At 40.2% G+C, this 27,429-nt stretch overlaps 1 protein-coding gene across 4 annotated transcripts in view; it reads right to left on the minus strand.

Moving 5' to 3' along the window:
• Window positions 1-27,429, minus strand: part of LOC149196394 (uncharacterized) — a 491,550-nt gene that overhangs the window by 288,968 nt on the left and 175,153 nt on the right. For all 4 annotated transcript variants that reach the window (XM_089405541.1, XM_089405540.1, XM_089405539.1 and 1 more), the window contains one exon: window positions 4,454-4,565. In XM_089405541.1, the coding sequence (XP_089261667.1) occupies window positions 4,454-4,565 (112 nt within the window). The remainder of the gene's footprint in view (window positions 1-4,453; window positions 4,566-27,429) is intronic.

A 27,429-nucleotide genomic window follows, 5' to 3' on the forward strand; every position in this document is an offset into this window, starting at 1 on the left:
TATGAATGAAATAATATGACCAGAATAGTCTATCAAATATTTTATAAAATTCATTGTTCTGTTTTACACTTTCAGAATGAATACCATGGCAACTTGGATACTCATCAACAGTGTCCATTCCCAAGGCATCAACAGTGTCCATCAGGCATCTATAGTGTTCATTGCTAAGGCATCTATAGTGAAGTAATAATTAAATTTCTTTTCTAGACAGATTTCAGAAATTACTAACAATGGAAAATCCCTACATCCGGGAAAACCTGAAGAGTTTATCATATTATACGATATACATATATCCATTCCCTCACAAACGAATATATTATTTCAACTATTATGGATTTTTATTATAAATTGATACATGAAGTTTGAACTATATGCAACAGCGCATAAATGAATCAATGATAAAAGTTTAAAACACAGTGAAGACCAGCGTTTGTAAACCAGCGTTTGTATATAACTAAACGCAGCGGCACTGAACAGTGAAGACGATGACACGATGTCGGGACTCGGATTCATACCTTTGAAGTTTTCTTGGCAGCCAAACGGGAAACCCTCCTTCGCACTCACTCTCCAGCTCTCACGAAAACAAAATGACGTGCATCGAAAACTCAAAAACCATTTTATAATTCGTCGATACAACCTAACCGGCGATATTTACCCTCGTCTCGCGATATTTACTAAAATATCGCCGAAATTTCGTATTTCTCGCGCGAAATTCAAAACTTGAAAATATCGCGATTTTTCGGGGGCGATATTTCGGCTCGCCGAAAATATCGCGATATTTGCGAATATCGCCGATATTTCGGCGATATTATCAACACTGCTCTCAACTACAACTCCATGTCACCCCACCTCTTCTCTAGATGCACATGAGTACTCATGGCGTATTTGTCATCCTCGTCTTCCATGTCAACTTTCACTGGAGCAGCGTTTGATTCAGAAGCTTCCCCCTTACCCTTCTTCGAGAGCACTGAGTCGCATAATGTCCTAGTTTCCCACAATTGAAGAATTTGACCTTGGTGATGTCCTTCTTCTTTCTTCTCTGCTGCACTTGCTATTCCGATGATGCGAGAGCTGCATCCTCCTCCTCCTCCTCCTTGACTCAGGCACCCTTGCCGCTACTCCCTGTCTTGGTCATCCTCGTGAGCTCTTCTTGTAGAAGAGCTGCCAACATCTCCTCCCAACTAAGGAGAGTCGCTCTGCCCAAGATGCTTTGGACAAAGGTCTCCCAGTCCTCGGTGACTACATTCAGGGCAGTCCTGACCATGAACTCAGGATCTAGTGTATACCCCATGGAAGTCAACTGGTCGCGAATCCCTTGCAACCTAAGAAGGAAGGGATCGACTCTTCCCCCCTCTGCATCTGGTACTATCTCAGCTGATTTTTTAATAGCATCTCCTGTTGGACGGAAGATCCCTGATACAAGGTGGTCAGCGCATCCCACATCTCCCTTGTTGTGTTCTTCTCAGCAATTTGTGGTACTACATGATCTTTGACCTCATCTAGCATCATGCACTTGGCCTTAGCCTGGGCCTCCTCGTACTTCTTCAACGGATCAACGTCGATTGACTCAACAACTACCTTCAAGGCATAGTCCTTGATGCGATATTTGTCTATGATTGCCAGGATCCTGGCCTTCCAGATGACAAAATTGGATGCTCCATCCAATCTGTTCTGATCCCTCAACCCATTCATTGCCATCTCTACTAAAAAATAGGATCGGTTCTCTTCTCCCTCTCATGTTGTCAATCTAGCAAGACTTGGAACTGGATTTCTTTGGCGCTAGAAATCCTCTAAGGAAAAAACTCCTCTAGACTCCCTCTGAGTCTTGAATTCCTTCACGGAAATCCTCCCACCAACTGTCGAATCACTTCCTCTCCAATCCTCCTTTGTTGCTGCAACCCAGATCTAGATTTCTTTGGCTAGAAATATGTCAAGGCAATGACTCCCTCTACCTCGGCTCTGTCTCCACAGACATTGTTCTACACCAACAGAAACAGTGTCCCACCAGCTCTTCAAATCGAGTCTGCTCTACTTCCTCGGCAACTGACTAATTCGAACCTCTCAAGCTCTGCGCTGGCCCAAAGAGCTGACGCAATCACTACGTTGTCTCCTCTCTGGCTCTATGTCACCCTCTGCGGGCTCAAAATGTTGACGCATGCACTGCATGAGCCTCTGTGTTACCTCCTCTAGCTCTGTGTTACTCCTGCAGCTGCTCCTCTGCCTCTAAAACAATGCCGTCACTCAGGACGGTTGCTTCTCTGCGGCAAATTTTTTGAATTTCTCAGCTGGTGTCTTCAGTCTCCTATGATCTGCAATGCTCTAATACTATGTGAAAATTTCTAAATCTACACATCATAAATCCCACTGCAATCACTCGTTTATCATCTCCTACTTGTTCTTTACATTCGACAAGTTATTTAAATATTTAAACAGCAATGAAAACATTATTGCAGCCTACACATACATATGGATCATGAACTGAAATAAACTAAGACAATCACACAAGGGACACCATTATTTTTGGACAATCGTCCCCGAAAAAACCCAATTCGGGAAAACCGGTGTAGCATATAGAGGGTTTGTATTATTAAGCAGATTTCTAAATACAACTAGGGTGCCAATTCCGGCTCACCCAACAGAGAATAAACCTGGCAGAAGTACCTCTATCCAGAGATAGATATTTTGGCGAATCCAACAACTGGATGATCAAACCCCATAGATGACAATGTTGTCCCCAGTGTTGGGCAGCGATGGTTGCTCCAAGCTCTGTGTTGGAACTGCGTCACCTCCTCTAGGAGCTGCGTCACCCTCCGAGTGAGCCTTCCTTGCTCAAAAATCGATATGTTGAACTGTTGCTCTCTCTGCCTCACAGAAACCCCAGTGTTGCCTCTAAATGACTATGACAGCCACTCTAGCTTCTGTGTCACCCTCTCTGGAGTTTTGTAGTCTCTCCTAGTGTTGTTCTACCTCTCTACTATGTATCCTCGGCCTTGGACTGAAGTCCCTCCGCCAAAGTGCCCCTCTCACTGCAACTCAGATCACTTAGCTCGACTTTCTCAACAAACCTCGCCCTAGAAAATTTGAACTCTTTGATCTCTTGGTGTGTCTCCAACTGACCCTCTAGCCTCTTCTTATATTTTTCCTATTGATGAATCAACTGCCATGATCTAATCTCTAATCAACGGCTAAGATTAAAACAGGCTTGATCCTCGTCACTTAGAACCTTCTAACCCATATTCTTATTAATACACATTAATATTTTTATTTTCCTAAGTTTAGACTTAAGAACCCATTAAAAATATTAATTATTTTAATAACTCCTCATCCGAGTGGAATTTCTCCAAATGATTTCTGGGTTTTGGAGATCTCATGTGTTCGAGCCCCTCCACCAAATTTCAAGGCTAGAGCACATCCGATTCTACCCAAAATCAACACACCTTGGGCATAGAGTCTTGAAACAATCTTCAGGTGTCACTCTAGTGGTCAACACTTCCTACACAGAACCCTACTCTAGCAGACCAGATGTTTCGACTTAATTTGCTGAAGATTAATACAGGAAATATTTGCATCAAATGTGTTATAAAGGGCTAAATTCTTGGTAACATTGTTCCTTCATTTAGAGGAGCTAATTTGTGGTTCATTCTCCTTTGATGCCTTTGTGTTTATTGCTGGAAATCATTTATGTGGTTCTTCTTTACTCAAACTAGCGGCAGATTTGCATATCTGTCAAGAAACACACCTTCATGCAAGTTTGGAACCTCTCCTTAATTCAAGTTCTCATAAGTAATTTTCTGTATTGGGCGATAGCAAGATAGGACTGTTGTGGGTTGTTAATTTCATCTGCATTCACTTCAAATCTTACTTGAAATAACCTCAAAGTTTCTGCCCTATAGATTTCATCTGCCTAAAATCATTCTAGGCACTAGTCCTTTATTTTCTGTTTTACAGAGTCTGGAAATTCAAATTACTGATGAAAATACCATAAACTAGATTTACGCTGAATCTAAGAAAGTCTTCAAGTTATTATCATACACACTAAGTTGTCTTTAGGGATTCCCCATTGTGCTGAAGGAGAGCCTGCTAAAAATGTGAAGGAGCTACCATGGTGACAGTGGGTATGCCTTCTTTATTACCATATGGTTCTACTGGTGCATTAACAAATTTATCACAAGAAGCAAGGATTTGAATGGTAATATACTAATAAATGACAAAGCAGGGATGACAACAATAACTCAGGATATGGTAGGACCATATCTAACATAATGTTTGAACACAACATAGGGTACATTTCAAGAACTGCTTAAGAAACATAGATACTTCACAGCCACCACAATTTTAAAAACTCTGACAGTTCAAGTTGATATGCTATGCTCAATCGGATAATTAAAACCATGTATAACAAAGGGTTGATAAGAACATGAATTATGTGAATGGAGGACAAATTGAGATTCACCTGACTTCTGCATTTGAATTCAAAATATCAAGAATAAAATCAACTGTTGAAGGAGGTACCCCTAAGCTTTGACAAAGCTGTAAAGTTGCACTGACAGAGAGTGCACTGCATCCTGCAACAATATAAAATCCAAACAGTTATACACCCTACAAAAATAAATTGCATGAAAAGGCATATTAAACTCAGTCTGCTCATTTAAACCATCAAATACATATGACCAGAAGGAGATCCTCATTAAAAGAGTTTGACACTTTAACATAATAAACATTACACCACATGAAGCACCAGTAAACAATGCACTTTGTCACAACAGAATAATCAGAAAATCAAAATCCAAGCTGTCACCATTTATTACTGAAAATGTGATCTTATTATGCATTTTAACTCAAATTCTCGACTAAGTTGGCTATAAAATATTTGAGAAACCATATTTCACATTATGATAGACCTTATTGGTTGCTAAAGAATGAATGGGTATATAGTATAATGCATTTCATTAAAAATTCAACATGCCTTCATCTCTAAAGAAACAATTAGTTCTATATTCAATGTTTGAATATTGTCATACCAAAATATTGCACTTCTCGAGATTAGGTCTAAAAGCTCAAGTGCGAGACCCACCATCTTCTAGAGGGGGAAACTATCACCTCGCCAACCCTCCTCTCACTTCTGGCCAGTTCTCCTATGACTCAAGGGTGTTTCTCCCTAGTAGTTCCTAGAGATCAAATGGCCTAGTCAAACCAAGTCAACATACGCCTAAGGCTTCCACTTCAATTACCACCAATCACAAGACCATACATTTCCAGTTTAAGGTGGAATATAGGATTATGTTAAAATTGGCAACTAGGGCCAAACTCCATGTGGGTCATCTTATTAATGGCAGCTGATATTTTTCTTGGATCCCTCTCATTGAGAGGTGTAGGATTGATCTAAAGATCATTCGATTCCGATAAATATTCATGGATATACGAATTTATTTGTGATATGGGACAATTCATCAAGGTCGGCCAGCAACCAACTAAACCCCACTTGTGCTCAACGTTTTAGTATAAAAAGAGGTGGCTTGCAAGTCATTTGCATACACTCTTCTTGTGATCTCTTCCTCTCCACTTGTCTTTGGGTTTTGGTGGGAGGAGAGATCCTAAGAGTATACGCTGGCCTAAATCTTATGATTCCCATAGCCGCAAATGAAGAGGAGGATCTGGCCGCAGTCCTAGAGTGGAGATCTAGCCCTAGCCGTAGTCAAAGAAGGCGGCTTTAGCCGCAGTCCAAGGGAGCTCCAATTTGCAGCCAAAAGGAGCCCTAATCCGCTGTCTAAAGGAGGCCTAAAACGCAGTCTAGAGAGACCTAATCTAAGGTCATCTATCCGCTGTCAAGAGGCCCTATTCGCTGTCAAAAAGGAGGCCATAATTTCATAGCAAGGAAAGGCCACATCTGCCGCAAGAGGAAAGGTAGAAGAAGCCCTTAACTGCAGCTAAAGCAAGCCCTAGCCGCAGCAAGGAGAAGTCTGGACAGCGAGGTCATTTGAGGGCTATTTCAGGGGTCCATTTAGAGGACAGAGTGACTGTTCTTGGAGGCCGAGGCAAGGAGGGTTTGCTGGAGGGTGCAACAACTATTTTAGGGTGACAAGTCCATACGTTGGGCTTGGAACTGCCCTCAAGGAGCAGCGTGGAGGGCAGCATCCTATTTAAGGACAGCCGCAGCAAGAGGAAGCAATTTTGGGTTAGCTTGCGGGTTGTTAAGGACTGTGGTTGGTTGCCCTAACCAATCCAGAATTGCAGCAGCCTAATTACCCTAGAACAGTGAGCTAGTGCACACATCTTGAAATGTATGTTGTATGTGTTGAGTCAGTTTGATGGCTGTAAAGTGCAGCCATAATCCACAACAAAGGGAGGGCTGATCAGCAGTGGAATATAAGCTCTATATACAGTTTGAAGGGAGCCCCAATCCGTTGTTAAGAGAGGTCCATTATCAGTCTTGTAAAGACTCTTATTCACTGCCCAAAGAGACCTAGTTGCAGTCACTTTAACTGTTGTCATCATACCACATTGCTGTAGGTGACAGCATGGCCTAATTGTAGACTATTTGGGCATGTTGGTGTAGACTCTATAACTCAATGCTGCTGGACATATTATGGGACAGCTACCCCTAGGAGCAATGGCAGAAAATGGTACGTTTAGGGTCGAGAAATTTAACGGCCAAAACTTCTCATTGTGGAAGATGCAGATGGAAGATTATCTGTATCAGAAAGATTTGTACCTACCATTGGGCGAAAAAACAAAGATGCCGACGGGTATGACAGATGAAGAATGGAACTTTCGATAGAAAGGCACTCGGAATAGTATGGTTGTGCCTCGCAGTGTCAGTTGCCTTCAACATTTCAAAGGAAACAACGACAGAGGGTTTGATTAAGTCATTGGTGAAACTATATGAAAAACCCTCGACCTCAAACAAAGTATTTCTTATGAAACGGTTATTTAATATGAAGATGTCAGAAGGTGGATCTATTGCAGACCATTTAAATGATTTTAATATTGTTATAAATCAGTTAAGCTCTGTAGGAGTAAACTTTGATGATGAAGTTAGAGCTCTGTTATTCTTGTGCTCATTGCCAGAAACTTGGAATGGTTTAGTAATGGCCATTAGTAACTCTGTTTCTGGATCTAGTACTTTAAAGTTTGCTGATGTTGTCGGTGCTATCCTTAGCGAGAAAATGCGACGGAAAAGCTCCGGTGAGACATCGGGTAATGCTTTGAGGGCAGAGTCTAGGGAAAGAAAAATGGAAAGAGGAAAGAGTTTAGGATATCGCAGTAAATCAAGGAAAGGCAGATCCAAGTCCAGATCGGGGATAGTCTACTGGAAATGCAGAAAGAAAGGACACCTAAAGAAACACTGTAGATCTCGGAAGGGAAAAGAAGGAGATGCACAGCAAGAAAACAATCATGAAGCAAATGTGACAGGTGAGGTGTTACAAGATGATTTGATTCTTTCTTTCGAAAATATTACTAATTCCTGGGTGGTAGATTCAGGGGCCTCATTCCATGCCACCCCTGATAAGAAATACTTTCATGACTATGTTCAAGGAGATTTTGGACAAGTCCGTTTGGGTGATGATAAACCCCGTAAAATTGTTGGAATGGGTAAGGTTCCTGTAAAACAGTAGAATGGAAACCAATGGCCACTAAAGGAGGTAAGGCATGTTCTAAATATGAAGAAAAATCTTATTTCAGCAAGGCAGTTAGGCGGTGAAGGTTGCGTGACAACTTTCAATGATAAAGCTTGGAAGATCACCAAAGGAGCCCTGGTAATAGAAAAAGGCAAAAAGGTTGGTACATTGTATTTATGCAATGGTATTTCTAACTCTGTTAATGCTTTAACTTCCAAAGGAGCAGATGCAGCATTATGGCATCATAGGCTCAGACACATGAGTAAGAAGGGGATGAAGATCCTTCACTCAAGGAATTTGTTGTCAGGTTTGAAGAATGTTGATTTGGACTTCTGTGAGAATTGCATTTATGGAAAACAGAAGAGAGTCAGATTTCTCAGACTTGGGAAAGAAAAGAAGAGCGAAAAATTAAAGCTTGTGCATACAGATGTATGGGGACCTGCTCAGGTATCATCTCTCGGTGGCTCTCGTTATTATGTTACTTTTATTGATGATACAACTAGAAAAACTTGGATTTATTGTATTAAGAATAAATCTGATGTATTTGATACTTTCAAGAAATGGAAAGCTTTGGTTGAGATTGAGACAGGAAAGAAATTGAAGTGTCTCAGATCAGACAATGGAGGTGAATATTGCAGCAAAGAGTTTGATAGGTATTGTTCAGAGCATGGAATTCGCAGAAAGAACACAGTTCCAAGAACACCACAAGAAAATAGTGTGTCAGAAAGGATGAATAGAACAATCATGGAGCGTGCAAGGTGCATGAGATTGCATGCAGGATTTCCTTTACAGTTTTGGGTAGATGTTGTAGATATTGTTGTTTATCTAATAAACAGAGGGCCTTCAAGTTCCTTGGATGGTGGTGTTCCAGAGAAAGCATGGAAAGGTAAAAAGGTAAACTACTCTTTTTTAAAGCCTTTTGGTTGTGAGGCATTTGTCCATATTAATAAAGAAAACAGAACAAAGCTTGAGGCAAAGTCAAAGAAATGTACCTTTATTGGATATGGTGTTAATGATTTTGGTTATCGCTTATATGATTATGAAAATCACAAAATCATTAGAAGCAGAGATGTAATATTCAATGAAAAGGTCTTGTATAAGAATCAGTTACAGGAAAAGAAACAGGAAGAAGGAAATAAGGAATACATAGTTCTTGATGAGATCACTGAAAAAGTAAAGGTGCCTGAAAATAATAATAATCAACAACCACAACAACAGCAACCACAACAACAGCAACCACCACAACAGCAACAAGCACCCCAAACACGTGAAAGTGGTGTTAGAAGATCTACCAGGATAAGTAGACCCCCTGAACGATACTCTCCTTCATTATATTATTTATTGTTGACTGATTCTGGTGAACCCAAATGTTATGAAGAAGCAATGCAAGTTGAAAGCAGGAAGAAGTGGGAGCTAGCCATGGAAGAAGAGATGGACTCCTTAATGCATAACCAGACTTGGGACTTAGTCAGGTTGCCTGCAGGTAAAACTATATTACAGAATAAATGGATTTACAAGCTGAAGGAAGAAGATGGAGGAAAACAGAGGTACAAAGCTAGACTTGTGGTGAAGGGGTTTGCACAGAAGAAAGGTATTGATTTTGATGAAATATTTTCTCTTGTTGTTAAAATGACAAGATTTGCATCTTGAGCAGTTAGACGTAAAGACAGTCTTTCTCCATGGGGATTTGGAGGAAGAGATATATATGCAGCAGCCACAAGGATATGAGGTAAAAGGGAAGGAGAAACTAGTGTCCAGGTTGAAGAAGAACTTGTATGGCTTAAAACAGGGTCGAAGGCAGTGGTATCTAAAATTTGACAAGTTTATGTCTGAACAAGGTTATACTAGACGTCACTCTGATCATTATGTTTATCTGAAAAAACAAAATGATGGCAGCTATATTATATTGTTATTGTATGTAGATGACATGCTTGTTGCAGGGTCTAACATGCAGGAAATAAATGTGCTCAAAAGAAAATTGGCAAATTCATTTGCAATGAAGGATTTGGGAGCTGCAAAACAAATCCTTGGTATGAAAATAACTAGAGACAAGAAAAATTGCAAATTAACATTGTCTCAAAATGAGTACATACAAAAGGTGTTGAAAAGATTTAATATGCACAATGCAAAACCAGTTAGTACACCTTTTGCTAGCCATTTCCAACTTAGTAAGGAAATGCGCCCAAAGAACCAAGAAGACATGGATTATATGTCTAAAGTTCCATATGCATCAGCAGTTGGAAGCTTAATGTATGCAATGGTCTGCACAAGGCCTGATATTGCACATGCAGTGGGAGTTGTAAGCAGGTACATGAACAATCCAGGAAAGGAACATTGGATGGCAGTGAAATGGATTCTCAGATATTTGAAAGGTACCACAAATCAAGAATTATGCTTTGGTGGTTCAAACATTTCTCTACAGGGATATGTTGATGCAGATATGGCAGGTGACAGAGATAACAGGAGGAGCACTATAGGATATGTATTTATTGTAGGTGGAACAGTTGTTAGTTGGGTTTCAAAAATCTAAAGTGTTGTTGCACTTTCAACAACAGAAGCAGAGTATGTTGCTGCTACAGAGGCTAGTAAAAGAAATGATTTGCTTACAAAGGTTCATAGGTGAATTGGGTAAGGAGCATGATATGGGCACGTTATACAGTGATAGCCAAAGTGCCATTCATCTTGCAAAGAACTCAGCATTTCATTCCAGGACTAAACACATATAGCTCAAGTACCATTTCATGCGATCAGTGTTGGAAGATGGAGAGTTGAAGGTGGAAAAGATACAGACTAGCCACAATCCTGCAGATATGCTAACAAAAGTTGTAACCAAGGAGAAACTGAAAATATGCTCAGTTTCAATTGGTCTTCAAGGATGACGATGAAGATGAGAAACAACCAAGTCCAAAGAGGAGTCATTGTCCAGCAAATAAAGCAGCAATGGAGTTTCTACAATCATTCTCCAAGTGGGAGATTGTTGGGTGTGGAGCATGATTGTTCAGAGGTCTTTGTTTCAACCGGATGTATACCCCAAGAAGTTTGTACACCCCTCCACGCGGGGGGGAGCGGGGGGGAGTTGTCCCCCCCACGGGGGTTTAGGGGGGGCAATCCCCCTCGATTGGAGGGTCCGGGAGCCAGCGGTCCCCCGGTGGGGGTTTCGGGGGCAGCACCCCCGAAGCTAAAAACAGATGTAAAAGTGCCTTATAAAAGTATAGTAATTTCTAGTCAATCTGGGCCGTTCATTAGGCAGATGATTTGACGGTAGAACTTATGTTTAGTTTAGGGTTTTTTGCCCTAGAAAACAACCCCTCTTTGTATGAGGGCATTGTATTTGAGACTATGTAATAGATGTGTATTCTGTGAGCGAGAAACAGAGAGGTGAGACTGTGAGAGAAAATAAAGGATATTACAGCGGATCTATTGTAGGTTGTGTCTCTTCATTTTGCTGGATAATATAATAGAAAGGAAGGACTGGTTGTTCGGGGTGGCTGTAGCCCAAACTGGGTGAACCACGTATATCTTTGTCTCTCTTGTTTTATGCATTTTTTGTGTTTATATTTCTGCAATATTTTATGTGTTCCACTGCTCCGTAATATATAATTTTCTAACTTCAGGAAGGGCAATTTGATTTCGTTGTGGAGTGGGTTGTTTCAATTGTCAAAGGCCGGGAAAATTTCCAGAAGGCCTTAACAAACACTTTCAACAGCAGAGACAGGTAGGATGTCTACTTCATAGAGAGTTCCGAGTTGAGCGTGCAAGGAACTGCACAGACCCAGCATAGAGGTTGACGAAGATCATTTCGGGGGTCAGTTTCCGAGCCGAGATTGTTGATTTTGGGTAGCATCGGATGTGCTCTAGCCATGGAAATTGGTGGAGAGGCTAAAGCACATGAGATCTCCAAGACCCAGAAATGGTTTGGGCAAATTCTAACTGGTTTGGGAGATATTAATATAATTAATTTTTTTAATGGAGTTCCTAAGTCTAAACTTAGGAAAAATAAAATATTAATGGGTATTAATATAAAATTGGGTTGGAAGGGTCCAAAAGTCATGGATCAAGCCAAATCTAATCTTAGTTGTTGATTAGAGATTTAGTCTCGGTTGTTGACGGACCAACTAGAAAAGTATTAGAAGAGGCTTGAGGGTCAGTTGGAGGACATACTGAGAGAGACCAGTCAATTCGATTTCTGGAGTGGGGTTCGCTGAGAAATTCGAACTAGTGGTCTAGAGAGCAGCAGGAGGCATCAAGTACGGAACAGAGAGTCGGGAGCAGCACCAGAACTAGCGCAGAGGTTGGAGAGGCAGACGCAAAGCTTCTCAGTGAGACGCAGAGGCAGCAGCAGACTGCACAGTCACTAGAGGGCCTGCGTGAGTGACGCAGAGATGCCCAGTGCTAACGCAGAGAGGCAGGGGCTGACATAAAGTGTCTGGGAGCTACACAGACGTCAGCCAGGCTGACACTGAGACTAGGAGAAATGCTGAAGAATTTTTCTCTCTGTTGGGTAAGCCAGTTTGGCACCCTGTTGTACTGAAGAATAGCTGAATAATAAAATCCTCCCTTGCTGCACCGGTTTCCCCACATTGGGATTTTCCGAAGACTGTTGTCCAAAATATCTTGTCCATTGTCAGTGTGTTGATTCTTGTGCATGTGTTTGTTTCAGTATTATGGTGTGATATTTGCAGCAGAATCTATTTTAATGTTTATTGAAGGAATTTCATAAATAACTTATTGGAAAATAAGTAGATAAAGTAAATCAGTTATTGCAGTGATAGAATTTTCACAAGGATTGCTTGGAGAGCTAAGTTGCATTGAAACAGATACGGATACGGGGTTTGAAACAGATACGACAAATTTTCAAAATATCAGGATACGATACGGCAAGGAAACGGCATATATATATATATATATATATATATATATATATATATATATATTATCATTCATCTTTTAGAATCTAGAATCTATATCTAAAAATGTATAGTCATCGCCATGAATTCAACATAAACAAATCATCATCATCAATTCAGCATAAACATTGTCATCATCATTAGTGATTATTATAACATTCAACATATTATCATCATCATTAATAATGTTATCAGAAATGCTACAACCTTTGTGCTTTAGGGTCCAACTCGTTCAAAGAATGTGTCATGCATGGCAGATGATATCTATCTTCTTTGCATGACAATTAAAAGGTCCATGGGATCATTGGGATATTCCATCAAGACCTATTTGAACATTTCAATCTTCTCTCATGACTATATGCAGGCACAAGATTGGCTAGAGAAGATTTGTTATATTGGAGGGATTTATGAAATCAAGAGCAAAATTAATGACAATTAACAAAACCTTAACCAAAATGAAAATTAATCGCTCAAATAAATCTCTTTACGAAGAAATTTGTCAAACCCTTTTATTTGTATTTTTGAACATCTATCTTTTTCTTAGTAAGAATCCTTGATAAATATATGGAGTGTCGTTGTTTCTAAAGATTTAGAAAAGACTTTATGAGACTTTGTTTATAGTGAGTTTATTTGCAAATCTGATTTCTTCATTTTTATTATTTATTTATGGCTATACAAATTTTAAAGCTTTTTAACATTTTAAGGATGGATTCTGATCACAATTTTCGTGGATTGGTTGCCAGATTTCTGGAAACGGATCCAAAAAAATTTAAATCCCTTGGAAACGTATCCATTCCAAATCTAAAGTTTCCGATTTTTTGGAACGGCACAAAAACGTTTTTACAGCGTTTTGGACAAAAATCTATTCGTTTATGTATCGGAAATGGGAATCTGCGTTTCCAGAAAATTCTTTAGGAGTTTCCGGTAACTTAGATGTCGGTGTGTTGATTCCTGTGCATGTGTTTGTTTCTGTATTATGGTGTGATATCTACAGCAGAATTTATTTTAATGTTTATTGAAGGAATTTCATAAATAACTTATTGGAAAATAAGTAAAGTAAATCAGTTGTTGCAGCGATAGAATTTTCACAAAGATTGCTTGGAAAGTGTTGGGCATTGGATAATCCCGCGCTCTCTGTGTGTTTCGTGACACGTGCTTAACCGCCTCTCGAGGATCCATTAACTCTGGCGATGCGTCCGTTTACTAACACCTACAGGTTTTGGTGTAATGGCAATCGTAATTCCAACAAGTGATATCAAATCCAAAGGTCTCAAGTTCGTATCACACCCGGCTCACGTTGGGGAGCAGATTGTTGGGCATTGGATAATCCAACGCTCCCGTGTGTTTCATGACATGTGCTTGACCGCCTCTCAAGGATCCATTAACTTTCGCGATACGTCCGTTTACTAAAACTTGCGGGTTTTGGTGTAACGGAAATCGTGATTCCATAAGAGAGGAAGGTGAAATTCCCTCAGATATTTTGGCTAGTATTTGTTTTAGATAGAAACCCTAGTTTGGCGTCATTTTATTATACTCAGAATTTTTGCCGCATAATAATAATAAAACGCTCTCTACTGCATCAGTTTTCCCGCATTGGGTTTTTTCGGGGACGATTGTCCGAAAATAACAATGTCAAAATTTTATGTGTGTTCTAAAATCTCTTAGTTTCCATTTTGCTATTTTTCCGCAGTATTTTTATGGTGAAAATTGAAGTTGTGATTTTATTCATTGTTTGTTGTAGCAAATAAACTATATAGTTAAATTTATAGCTAGAAGAATAATTTCCAATTACTGCAATAGATGAAATTTTCACATGGTATCAGAGCATGAGTGATCAACAGGGAAGCTCAGAAGCGGAGAAAGAATTTCATTGCTCAGAGGGAGCAACAGGCCGAAATTCTTGAGGCAGCGTAGTGCTCAAATAGGTAGGTTGAACTGTTGGGCCGGCAGTTCGATTTTCAATTGCAGGTGTGCAGAAAATTCAATTTTCCCTGGAGAGTGATTCCAGTAGTCAATGGGAGCAGTTGCAGCTCATATTTTCACTGAGCAAATTTCTAGTTGGACAAAGAGGGTTTTTGCAACAACAAAACCAGCATCGAGTGGAAGAGGAATAGCACACAAATTGTCCTTCCTATGACCATGGACAAAATTGACATTCAGGAGGCTTAGGACTTGTCTTCCAAGTTTGAAGGCGAATTTGCGTGCTTGACAAGAACAACTTCACAGGGTGTTTAATATATAGACAGTGGAGCATCAGCTCATATGACAGTGGTTAGAGAATATTTCTCTAGCTACAAGGAGGAGCAGATAGAATTCCATATTACTATGGGAAACAGAACAAAGTGAGCTCCAGTAGGAAGAGGTACCATCAATTTTCAGAAGGAGTCAGGAGAAAGCACCAGTGCTACAGATGTATTGCATGTTCCAAGTTGGGTGTGAGCCTGATTTCAGTATCCCAGTTACAGGATAAGGGATATGATATCCACTCCATAGGGAAGAAAGTGTTTGTCAAACACTCGAGCTGGAAGAAGGTAAGACAGGTTGAAGTTCGAAGCAACAGATTGTATAGATTGCAGCTTGACTCTCCAATGGCACTAATGGGTAGTGACAATAGCAGTGGGAAGGAGTTGAATGAGTTATGGCATAGGAGAATGGGTCATCTACACCATGGAGCACTCGAGATGCTCAAGGAAACAGTAACAGAGGTTCCAAAACTTGGCACAGAACACAATGATGTGTGCAGAGGATGTGTACTTGGGAGATATACTAAGGCAGCATTCCCAAGAAGTGACAACAAAGCATATGACATGTTAGGACTTATACATTCAGATATTTGTGGTCCGATGCCCACTAGAGTTCTCAATGGTGTCGAATACTTCATCACCTTAATTGATAACCATTCTAGGAAAACCTGGATCTACTTCTTGAAGACCAAGGATGAGGTCTTCGATTGTTTTAGGGAGTTTAAGGGCCTCGTTGAGAATGCGACAGTGAAGAAGAAGATCAAGGTGCTTCGCTTAGATAATGGTGGAGAGAATATTGATAAAGACTTCACAAATTTTTGTGCTAAGGAAGCCATTAGAAGAGAATGGACAGTTCCATATAATCCATAATAGAATAGGATAGAGAAGCGGAAAAACAGGACCATAGTTGGGACTGAAAAAACAATGTTATATGACCAAGATCTACCTAGCTTTCTATGGGCGGAGGCATGTAACACGGTGGTATACATTCAAAACCGGACTCCTCATAGAGCATTGGGGAAGAAAACGCCAGAAGGGGTCTTCACAGGGAAAAAGCCAGAAGTTAGTCACTTCAGGATCTTTGGCAGCGTTTCTTATTGCCATGTGCCAAATGAGAAGTGCACCAAACTGGATCAGAATTCAGAGAAGGGGTTTCTCGTTGGATATAGTGAGACCTCCAAGGCATACAAGATCTACATTCGTAGCAATAGGAAGATTGTAGTAAGACGAGACGTAAATCTCATGGAAGATCGAGCTTTCAAAAGATCTCGTGAGATGCCTCCAAGTGATCAGGATCACCCAGCTGAAGCTCCATTGGTCCAACAACAGGGACAGCCAGTGAGATCACCAGTGGGACAGTTACAAGGATATAGTACAGCAACCAATACTAGTATTTCCTTAGGAGAAGCAGGGAATCCAGTGAGATCTCAAGAGACAAAGCAGTAGGAATAGGATGAGGAGGAGCTGGTAGAACCTCCCACTACTAGTGGTCGAGCCAGTAGAGAGGTTCGTAAGACGAGATGTCGAGGAGTTTGTTGGAGCTCCTAGGACGAACAAAACACAACACAAGCAACCTGACAGATATCAAGCATTGGTAGCTCAAGTTACAGAAAATTCCAGCTTTCGGAAAGCCGCACAACATCAAGAGTGGGTAGATTCCATGATAGAAGAGTCCAGCTCTATCATGACGAATGATGTTTGGGAGGTGATGTCGAGACCTGAGGACAGGTCAATTGTAGGTTCTCGATGGACCTACAAGATCAAGTATGCTGCAAATGGAAGTGCAGAGAAGAACAAGGCTAGATTCGTGGCAAAATGGTATGCACAAAAAGAAGGGATAGATTATGAGGAGACCTTTGCTCCAGTTGCCAAATACACCTCCATTTGGTCATTTATATCCCTAGCAACTCAGATGGGATGACAGATTCACCAGATGGACGTCAAGACAACATTCTTGATCGGGGTGATAGAGGAAGAGTTGTACATTAAATAGTCTAAGGGCTTCGAGACTCATGAGAGATGCACTCATGTGTGCAAAATGAAGAAAGCTTGATAAGAGCTCAAACAAGCTCCCAGGGCATGGTATGGTCGAATTGACAGCTAATTGTAGCAAATGGGATTCGTCAAGAGTGACACAGATCCAACCTTTACTATTTAATGGTAGAGGGTGAGCCACTCATCCTAGTATTGTACGTGGATGATCTCTTATTGACAGGGTCATCAGAGCTCATAGAAGATTGCAAGAAGAACCTGGCAACCGAGTTTGATATGAAGGATTTGGGGTTGATGCCCTATTTCCTAGGATTGGAAGTGTGGCAGAAGGACGGGGAGATCATCCTTGGGCAAGGAAGATACACTATAGATATTTTTGAAGAGGTTCAAAATGCAGGATTGTAGACCCATGTTTATGCCCATGATCACCAACTGTAAAAGGATAGATGCATCAGATGACAAGGATGTTGATCCTACCTTGTATAGACAGCTTATCAAGTCTCTCATGTATCTGGTCAACACTAGGCCAGATATTTGCTTCACAGTCAATACCCTCAGTCAGTTTATGGTAGCACCAAAGAGGGTACATTTGACAAAATCGAGGCATATTTTGAGGTATGTCCATGGCACAGATGAGTGCGGGTTGAAATATACCCGAGGGGATGATGTCAGACTATGTGGATTCATAGATGCAGATTGGGCAGGCAGTTAAGTGGGAAGGAAAAGTAACTTTGGGTATTGCTTCAGTGTTGGATCAGGGATGGTTTCTTGGTGTAGCAGGAAGAAGAAGTCAATAGCATTGTGCTCTGCAAAAGCAGAGTATATGGCAGCAAGCATAGCTTCGTGCGAAGCTATATGGCTTCGGAAGCTGCTAATAAGCTTGTTCAGGCAGAGGTTGGAGGCGACCAGTGCCTACTATGATAATCAAAGTTGCGTAAATCTCTCTGAGAGTCCATTGTTTCATGACAAAGTCGAAACACAGAGATATCCAATGTCACATTTCATCATAGATTGTGTACAGCGTGGAGCAGTTTAGCTACAGTATGTTCCCACAGAGGAGCAGGGTGCAAAAATACTCACGAAAGCTCTAGGGAGAGCTAAGTTCGTCTATCTCAGAGAACATATGGGTATGGTGGAGTACCCGTTTCAGTAGCAGGGACATTATTTTGGATGCTTTTTAGTAGCAGTAGTTGTAGTTGCAACAACAACAAATGAGGGGGAGTTGCAGTGTTGGCAACAGTATGGCAATGTCAACAGCAACACAGATGCAGCATCAGAGTTGCACAATAGTTGGTGGCAGCAGCAGTCAGACATCAGCAACGTGACAAAGATGATGCATAGACAGGGTGTTATGGCAAAATGTGCAGCACTAGATAGAGAACACAGTCCTGGCTAAGAGGGAGTGTTCGTTTCTATAGCATCGAATGTGTTCTAGACACAAAATTTCGTGGAGAGGCTAGAATACATAAGATCTCCAAAACCCAGAAATCGTTTCTAGAAATCCCACCTAGAGATGGCTTAATTAGATTATTAACCAGTTTTTAAATATTTCCTAAGTTTAAACTTAGGGAATATGGTTAATTAATCAAAATTAATTAAGTCAAGGTGTGAATCATCTAGAAACTTACACGGAACGACTCCAAGATGATCCTAGCCATTGATTATGTTTTAATCTTGGTCGTTTGTGCTCCAACAATACACCAGTTTCAGATACACAGTGATCTAGGCAGTTCGATTTCCCATGGAGGATGATTTAGTCGTGAGATTTAGCCAGTGATCGAGTAGCAGGTGGCAGAGGGGCAGCAAAGTCTTTTCTAGAGGAGTTTCCAGTTCTTAAGGAGTCAAAATAGGAGGTCTTAATTATTCTCCAGGAAGCTAAGCAGGGGTTGCACAGTGCCTCAGGAAGGGCAGTTCGATTTAGCTATGGCATGGGCTGTTTTAGGTGCCAGGAAAATTTTCAAAAGCCCTGAACAAAGGCTTCCAAAAGCAGAGGCAGGCAGGGCCTCTGCTTTAGAGAGAGTTTTGGATAGAGCATACAAGGGATTACACAGAGTCGGCGTAGAGGTTGAAGCAAATCATTCCGAGGGTCAGTTTATGAGCTTAGACTAATTCGAGATTGCTTGGAGAGGAGGGTAAAATTCCATCAGATATTTTGGTCGATATTCCTTTCAGATAGAAAGTCCAGTTTGGCATCATTTTACTGTACGCAGAGTTTTTGTTGCATAATATTAATAAAACCCTCATCTACTACACTGGTTTTCCCGCATCGGGTTTTTTTGGGGATGATTTTCCAAAAATAACATTGTCAAAATGTTATGTGAGCTAAAATTTGTTGGAAATAATACTGGGGGGGAATCAGTATTAGTAAATCAATAAATTTTTCATTTCCATAATCAGATTCATATACGCTACTTCAGTTAGGGGAACCCGCGTGTATACGCAACTGTGTTTAATGCAACTAGCGTATATCCAGCAAACATATGTTTCAGTTAATTCATCATATGTTGATCTTTAACCAGTGCCTCAGATCTTTATTAACAATATAAACAGTAACCAGGTGCAGTTAAACAAAACAGATCATCACACATAAGATAAACACATGAACACCATGATATAAGGTGGAAACCCAATGTGGGACAAATACCACCTGCTGTCGTCTTCCTTTAATATAAGAAAAACCTGTTTACAATCTTGTACTGGCGCAGGCTCATACCAGTACGCAGACACCCACCTGCAGAAGGCTACAACCTTCTCTCGTTCTCCAACTACTACTAGAGGGGAGCTACAACCCCCTAGCTCTTGTACTAGCCAATATGTTTACCAGTACGTAGGCGCCAGCCTACTGAAGGCTACAACCTTCACTCGTTTTCCAGCTGCCACTAGAAAGGAGCTCCAACCCCCTGGCTCTTGTACTGGCTGATATGTTTACCAATACGTAGGCGCCAGCCTACAGAAGGCAAACCTTCTCTCTTCCTCCAGGGACCACATTTCATAAATTTTCAAACTGGATACTCCTAGATTACAACACCATAATCTGAAGGCCACGTTTCATCCAATTTTCATATTGGGCCCATCAACATCATTGAAGCACAAAAACAATCGCCACTGCAATACAACCATCAACTACACCTGCATCATCAATCTCTGAATCACCCAACACTGAATCACTGAAACCCTGTCATCAAAATATAGTCACCAGAACACAGAGCAGAACACAGAACTCAGTAACAACCACTAGAACCAACAGCAACCTCAAATATCATATCTCATAATGTATACGCTACTCTGATGAACCAGACCAGCGTGTATACGCGCTTTTACCAAAGCCAACCCGCATACAGATATGAAACTAATTACTTATACCTTCGCTGCCATTTTCTACTTCAGACATACCCAGATCATCATATATAAAGAATAAAGCATACGTCAGTTTTCAAATCTGAACTATTCATACCATATAATGATAATGCATTTTAGTTTTCATGATCCCGGTCCATCAACCTTCATTCGCCACATAGGTGCACCCTTAGCCACGCATCACAAACCCATAACCTGCATGCTCGATCTCAAACTTCATCAGATATTCAATACTTGCACCACTTGCATACCTTGGCCTAATGATCTTCTCATCTTTATCTAGGTTTAGGCCTCTCTTAATACCATGGGCCAAAACTACGTAGGACCAATACCTAGGGTCAATACCTCGGACCCAATACCTAGGGTCAATACTTCGAACCAAATACCATGGACCAATACCATGGATCAAAATACCATGGACCAAATACCACGAACCAAAACTTAGTTTTCCAACATGTACGCGTCTTTCCTTCTGTGAAATTGCGTGTGTACGATATATGTTACTTTTGGTCTGATAACCCGCATGTATATGCGCCTTTGTTACGATGAACCTGCGTATACCTCTTTCTGATCATTAATTCTTTGCTATTGACTTGTTGTACTATGATCTGTCATTTGAGTGAGTTGCCATCAAGGACAACACCTGTATCATACCTGTGTCATAATGCCAACAATTTCCCCCTTTGGACTTAATGGAAACAACCACACCAAGTCACTCTCCCCCTTTGACATCAAGGGCAAAGGGTAGACCAAGATATTCTCTCCCTTTGATATACATTATGATATCCATACTCCCCCTGAGTACATGCTGAAATCTCTGATTAAGCTCCCCCTTTGTACATGCTAAGTTGTATCAATCCGTCCATGCTCCCCCTGAGCACATGCCGAGTCTGCAAAAATATTTTTCAAAAGAATAACATGACTCTACAACTCAACTGAGTATGACCTTCCTATCACCAATGACTCATACATACATCAATCTCCCAACCAAGTGGGGATACACCATTTTGATTCATCCACCCAACCAAGTGGGGATATACCACATGTTTATACATGACTGAAAATAGAAATTATTACATCATCGTTCCCATGCATAGTGGGGGTACAAATTAGGTCTTTGCATGACCTTTACACCAAATGATATTCATGACTTTTATAACAAAGATCAGCAATCTAAACAAGACCATGATAGTCATCAACAACAATCATACACTATATATGATCTGCACCATAAGCATCTGTCAACAGTATCCGGACCTGTAACCTGCAATACCATTGTCTTGACCAACCAACAATAAGTAGCAAGATGTATCATAAGCATCATCACCAAAGACTTCTAACCATAATGCCAACAATGCATTATTCGAAGCATATGCTCCCCCCTGAACCTGTTCCATCTCGTCACTGTCAGATCTGATAATGCATATATCAGCAAGAAGTATCTAGGCATCATCATCATCAAGTTAAGATCAAAAGCACTTCTAAACAACATCTTATGAGTACCAACACATTTCCACACATCATCAGCAGATTGTAGCCATCATCAAACAGAGCAAATAATTGACTGAACCATATCAGACCCTTTTTCCTGAATCTATCCCATATATTTTCCTCAAACTAACATATACGCGACTATGTAGCTTTGAACTCTCGTATATACGCGACTTGTCTTCATGAAACCTGCGTATGAGATTTAGAACACTGAAATTTCACACTTTCAACTCCCTTTGAGTCTGTCATGTCTGTATACTCTGTTATGCCACATCTTTCTGATTGTACTTCCTTCTTCTTCCATATCTTCGACTATGATGATGTTTTCTCCTTTTGGTATGGTGCCCAAAATCTTATCCAGCATTCCTTTGCTATATGTCCAAGCTTGTTACATGCATAACATCTCATATGTTTCATATTCCTTCTATGGCAGTCAATGGCTTTGTGACCAAACATATTGCAAGTAAAACAATATCCCTTAAAGTACTTGGAACGTGATGATCTTTCTGTGTGATGGTCTTGAACCATTCTACTTCTGCATCTAGCTGCAACATGCCCAAAATTATGACATAAAACATGCAACACTATTCATCGGAGGAAATAACTGTCTATCACTTCCACAGTTAGGAGTAAAAGATTTTCTTTGAAGACTTTCTTTCTTTGGTTGTTGATGGGGTTGACCTCTCATCTCCTTGTTGAGCATTTCAGATTTTGCATTAGAGTTCCTTGCCTCACCTTGTGAGCTAGATTTACCTTCAACAAATTCATAAAAACCAAGACCAGTTTTGATAGCAGGCGACCTATGACTACTAAGAATATCATCCAAAATCTTAGTACTGTCTTGAAATCATAATAGTTTATCTTTTTCTTCTAATTTACCTTTCAAGATATTTACCTCAACCTGATGTTGTTCTTCCTTTTCCAGATATTGCTTCTTCAAGATTTCTTCAGACCTTCTTCCTTCTTTCACTTGTTGCCTTACTTTGAGAATCTCATTTTCTTGTTCTTCATTCTGCTCCTGCAACATTTGACGTACTCTGAAGCCACACTCCAGCTGAGCTTTTAAGCTGATAACTTCTTTGAGGGCACTTTCCCTTTTGTTAAATAGATCTTGTTGATCTATGATTTTATCTGATGCTTCATTTGCTTGCTCTTCTTGAGGTGATTTGGAATCTGAATCCTTGCTTCCATCTGACAACCAATTGTCTCTCCTGCTGTCGCCGTTCCTTTGAGCTGTGTTCTTCTTCTTTACCTTCCTTCCCATTGTGTCTACGGATCTCCTTCAAGCGATCAAGCTTCCTCCAAAGGACCTGCTCTGATACCAATTGTTGGAGATAATACTGGGGGGGGGGGTGAATCAGTATTAGCAAATCAATAACTTTTTCATTTCCATCATTAGATTCATATACGCTACTTCAGTTAGGGGAACCCGCGTGTATACGCAACTGTGTTTAATGCAACTAGCGTATATCCAACAAACTTATGTTTCAGTTAATTCATCACATGTTGATCTTTAATCAGTGTATCAGATCTTTATTAACCATATAAACAGTAACCAAGTGCAGCAAAACAAAACAAATCATCACACATAAGAAATACACATGAAAATGATATAAGGTGGAAACCCAATGTGGGACAAAAACCACGTGTTGTCGTCTTCCTTTAATATAAGAAAAACATGTTTACAATCTTGTACTGGCGCAGACTCATACCAGTATGCAGGCACCCACCTGCAAAAGGCTACAACCTTTTCTCATTCTCCAACTACTACTAGAAGGGAGCTACAATCCCCTAGCTCTTGTACTAACCGATATATTTGCTAGTACGTAGGCGTCGACCTACTGAAGGCTACAACCTTCACTCGTTTTCCAGCTGCCACTGGAAGGGAGCTCCAACCCCCCGGCTCTTGTATTGGCTGATATGTTTACTAGTATGTAGGCACCAGCCTACAGAAGGCTACGACCTTCTCTCTTCCTCCAGGGACCACGTTTCATAAATTTTCAGACTTGATACTCCTAGATCACAACACCATAATCTGAAGGCCATGTTTCATCCAATTTTCATACCGGACCCATCAACATCATTGAAGCACAAAATCAATCACCACTACAATACAAACATCAACTACACCTGCATCATCAATCTCTGAATCACCCAACACTAAATCACTGAAACGCTGTCATCAAAGCACAGTCACTAGAACATAGAGCAGAACACAAAACTCTGCGACAACCACTAGAACCAACAGCAACCTCAAATATCATATCTCATAATGTATACGCTACTCTGATGAACCAAACCAGCGTGTATACGCGCTTTTACCAAAGCCACCCCCGTACAAATCTGAAACTAATTACTTATACCTTTGCTGCCATTTTCTACTTCAGACATACCCAAATTATCATATATAAAGAATAAAACATACGTCAGTTTTCAGATCTGAACTATTCATACCATATAATGATAATGCATTTTAGTCTTCATGATTCCAGTCCATCAACCTTCATTCGCCACATAGGTGCACCCTTAGCCAAGCATCACAAGCCCATAACCTGCATGCTGGATCTCACACTTCATCAGATATTCAATACTTGCACCACTTACACACCTTGGCCTAATGATCATCTCCTCCTTATATAGGTTTAGGCCTCTCTTAATACCATGGTCCAAAACTACGTAAGACCAATACCTTGGACCCAATACCTAGGGTCAATATTTCGAACCAAATACCATGGACATGTTGACCACTACTGGTCAACTACCTATGCAGTACACCCCCTTTTCTTTGCAAAAAGGGGCAGCACTTGATCGACGTGTCCGTGCCATCCTGCAGTCATCAGCAACTTAATCATTTTGATTGTAAACCCAGTCTGCATGTATGAATTGTAAATAATCTTAGCAGATATGAGTCGTGTATGTATATTGCCTAGGTGGACCTAACTTTCTAATGATAATCTGTGTCCCGGAAGGTTTTTCGTCTCACCGATCCATGATCGGCAGAGTTTTCCTTCAGCCTGACCCCAAAGCCGGGATGCATTTTGTTATTAGAACTTTAGGAGAATCCTAGTGTGTTAATCTGCTAGATTATAGTTGTGTCGCAGAAACTGGGTGATTTATGAGGGTCTATGATAAAGGGATTTTCCCCCTTAAGATGTAAATTGTAAAAGTCATGATGTAATGTGTCTTGAGGGTTGGAAAATGTTTTAATTCCCCTCATGAATCCTAAGTCCTAGCTCCTAGGTGATGTTTCCAAAGGCTTAGTTCGATGATCCATTTCAGAAAATAAATAAAATAATAAAATAATAAAATAAATAAAAATTATAAAATTATAAAATAAAGCAAAAACACTAAATAATAAAATAATAATATTTTGAGTGAATACATGCAAATAATAATAAGTTAACAATTTCGACGGATGAGATTAAGAGATGTCTTGATCCTCATCGACGGTCGAGATCATTTCGACATGGATCACTCGAACTAGCCGTTGGGATCATTTCCTTTAAGTAGGGTGCTAGGGGTCATTTCAGATAATTGGATCTGTGAGTCTGGTACTGAAGAAGCTCTCTTGTAATCTGTTTTCTGGTTAATAAAAGAAGACTTTGGGGTCCAAATCTTGCTGGTGTTACTCTCTGGAAGTGCTGTGAGCTAATTTAGTTTCTGCATATTTTATGTTTCAGCCATTAATAATAGCTTATTGTAGAGTATTGTGAGCACAGGTATCTTGTTCACTTGCTAGGGTTTGAGTGGTGTTAGGGTTTCTGAAGTAATGGCAGGTATCTCCATTACTTTTTGAGATCTAGCAGCATTTTTGCCCTCTTTACTGATGGTTGTTCTGAGTTGTGCAGAAAACCCTTACTGAAGAAGATTGGTGGGCGTTTGGGGAAGTTCTCGGCTGAACCAGCCAACTCCCGCAAGCATTTTTTGCTGAGCCCAGCTGGATTTGATCCTGGGTCTATCATTCGGTTTATTTTTCCTGATTTGCATGAGAGATTTTCTGAAGTTCTTCATAGTGAAAATCTGAAATTTTTGTTCTTTAAAATATCTCTGTTCTTATTGCTGAATCTGGCATTTCAGGGGCCACAATTTGTAAATTAACTAGCTGATCTGGGTTTCAAATTTTGCTTTATTACAGTTTTAATTAGGGTTTTTGTTTTCTTGTATTTACAGGTATAGGGTTTTGATAAATTTCTCAGGGTTTCTGGAGCGAGAGAAACTGAGAATTTTTTGAGCTCCTCATTTGTCGAAAACTGATATATCTGAAAGCACCGTGCAGGGCCTATCGTTTCCCTGGGCAAGGAAATTTGGTGACCTTGTTTCTCAAAAATTCGATTTGGATCGTACATAGACGCGCTCACACCATACGCCTCTCACGCTGTCACTACCTGTCGAAATATTGTTCATGTGTTGAAACAAGACCACGATTTTTCTGGGCACTGATATTACCCTGCAGCGTTTTATTAAACGTAGGCTTGCCATCACAAAACCTGCAGACAGCAAAAGTCCCGCCTGAAATTTCAACCATTCTATGCTTTTACCATACATACGTCTCTAGCCAGTGTTCGATCCATGCATCTCTTCACCGACGGGTTCTAACTGAAGCTATCTGCCATTATTTCGGTGTCCAGTTCTACGATTTACAGCTAAAGCTCTCTGTCATTTTCGTCCCCGGGCCAGCGTAAGTCTCCACGCCGCTGTATCTATGCGTCCTCTGTCCGCCGTCAAAGAAGATACTCAAGCAAACTGCACGTTAGAGCAGCAAGGACGTGAGTATTGCACTGCCAGTCCGCATCGTTGTCCTGCCATCAGCTCCAGCTCAAGCAACGTGTATTGAGGGGCGTATGTCTGCCATCGAGAAGATTTTATGCGGTTTGTGTTACTCTGAAACCTTCCTTTGCCTGCGCACGAAGAGCCATTCCCAGTTTTACACGACCGCATTTTGGTTTCGAATTTTTCAAGTATGCGGTATATCGTTCTTGGGCCCTCAACTGAGCGTTTGTCTTATGTTTTAATCGCATTATAGTTTAGAGCTTCAGCTAATTTGAGTTTTCTTTTTTTTGTTTTTATATAGCTAGACTTTAGATTTTTATCTAGGTTTTGATTTCATTTAGTTATAAATTCAAATCTTATAAAAAGGGTTAAGCGTAGGTAAGAAATAGTTAGATTTCGATTTTGTTTTAATTAGTTTTTTTTTAAATTTAGAGTTTTTTAAATTTTCATTTTTTATAATATAAAAAAAATAAAAAATATAAAAAGATTTATATTAAAAAAAAAAAAAAAAAAAATGTCGCACAGATTGACACGACAACGCTCAGACCAGGGGCTATCACTCTGATCCCCGAACTCTCCGTTTAAGCCTGTCTCCCGCGGCTAAGGGGGTAGACCCTATGATATGACGAAGACCAACTGTCGACCAATTGGTTGGGAGACACGATATGAAAAGCACTAAAAGGATTTGATTAATTTAGCAGACCAGTGCCTTAAGAGATTGTTATTAAAACAATTACTTGTTAGATGATATAGAAACATAAACCGTGAACAGCAATCATTTGTCATCGCAAGATATCAGTTAAAACAACAACGTTCTTAGAATGACCAAAACGATATCCAGCAACTGAGAATTTTGAAGAGATGAATGCTTTAAACCACTACGAGAATCATAAATCATTAACCAGATATCATATTCGTATCCAGACTTGAAAATTTAAATCTCAGCATAAAAGATATAACATGATAATTCCCCGAAAACAACTGGATCTGGCAAAAATTTCAACGATGTTTTTTTTATGCTTTTAAAAAAAAATATATTTTTTTTTTATT

This window comes from Pinus tabuliformis, chromosome 2_2 (assembly GCF_031772625.1).
Source record: "Pinus tabuliformis cultivar Carrire ecotype Pingquan chromosome 2_2, CPIR1, whole genome shotgun sequence".
NCBI classification, from domain to species: domain Eukaryota; kingdom Viridiplantae; phylum Streptophyta; class Pinopsida; order Pinales; family Pinaceae; genus Pinus; species Pinus tabuliformis.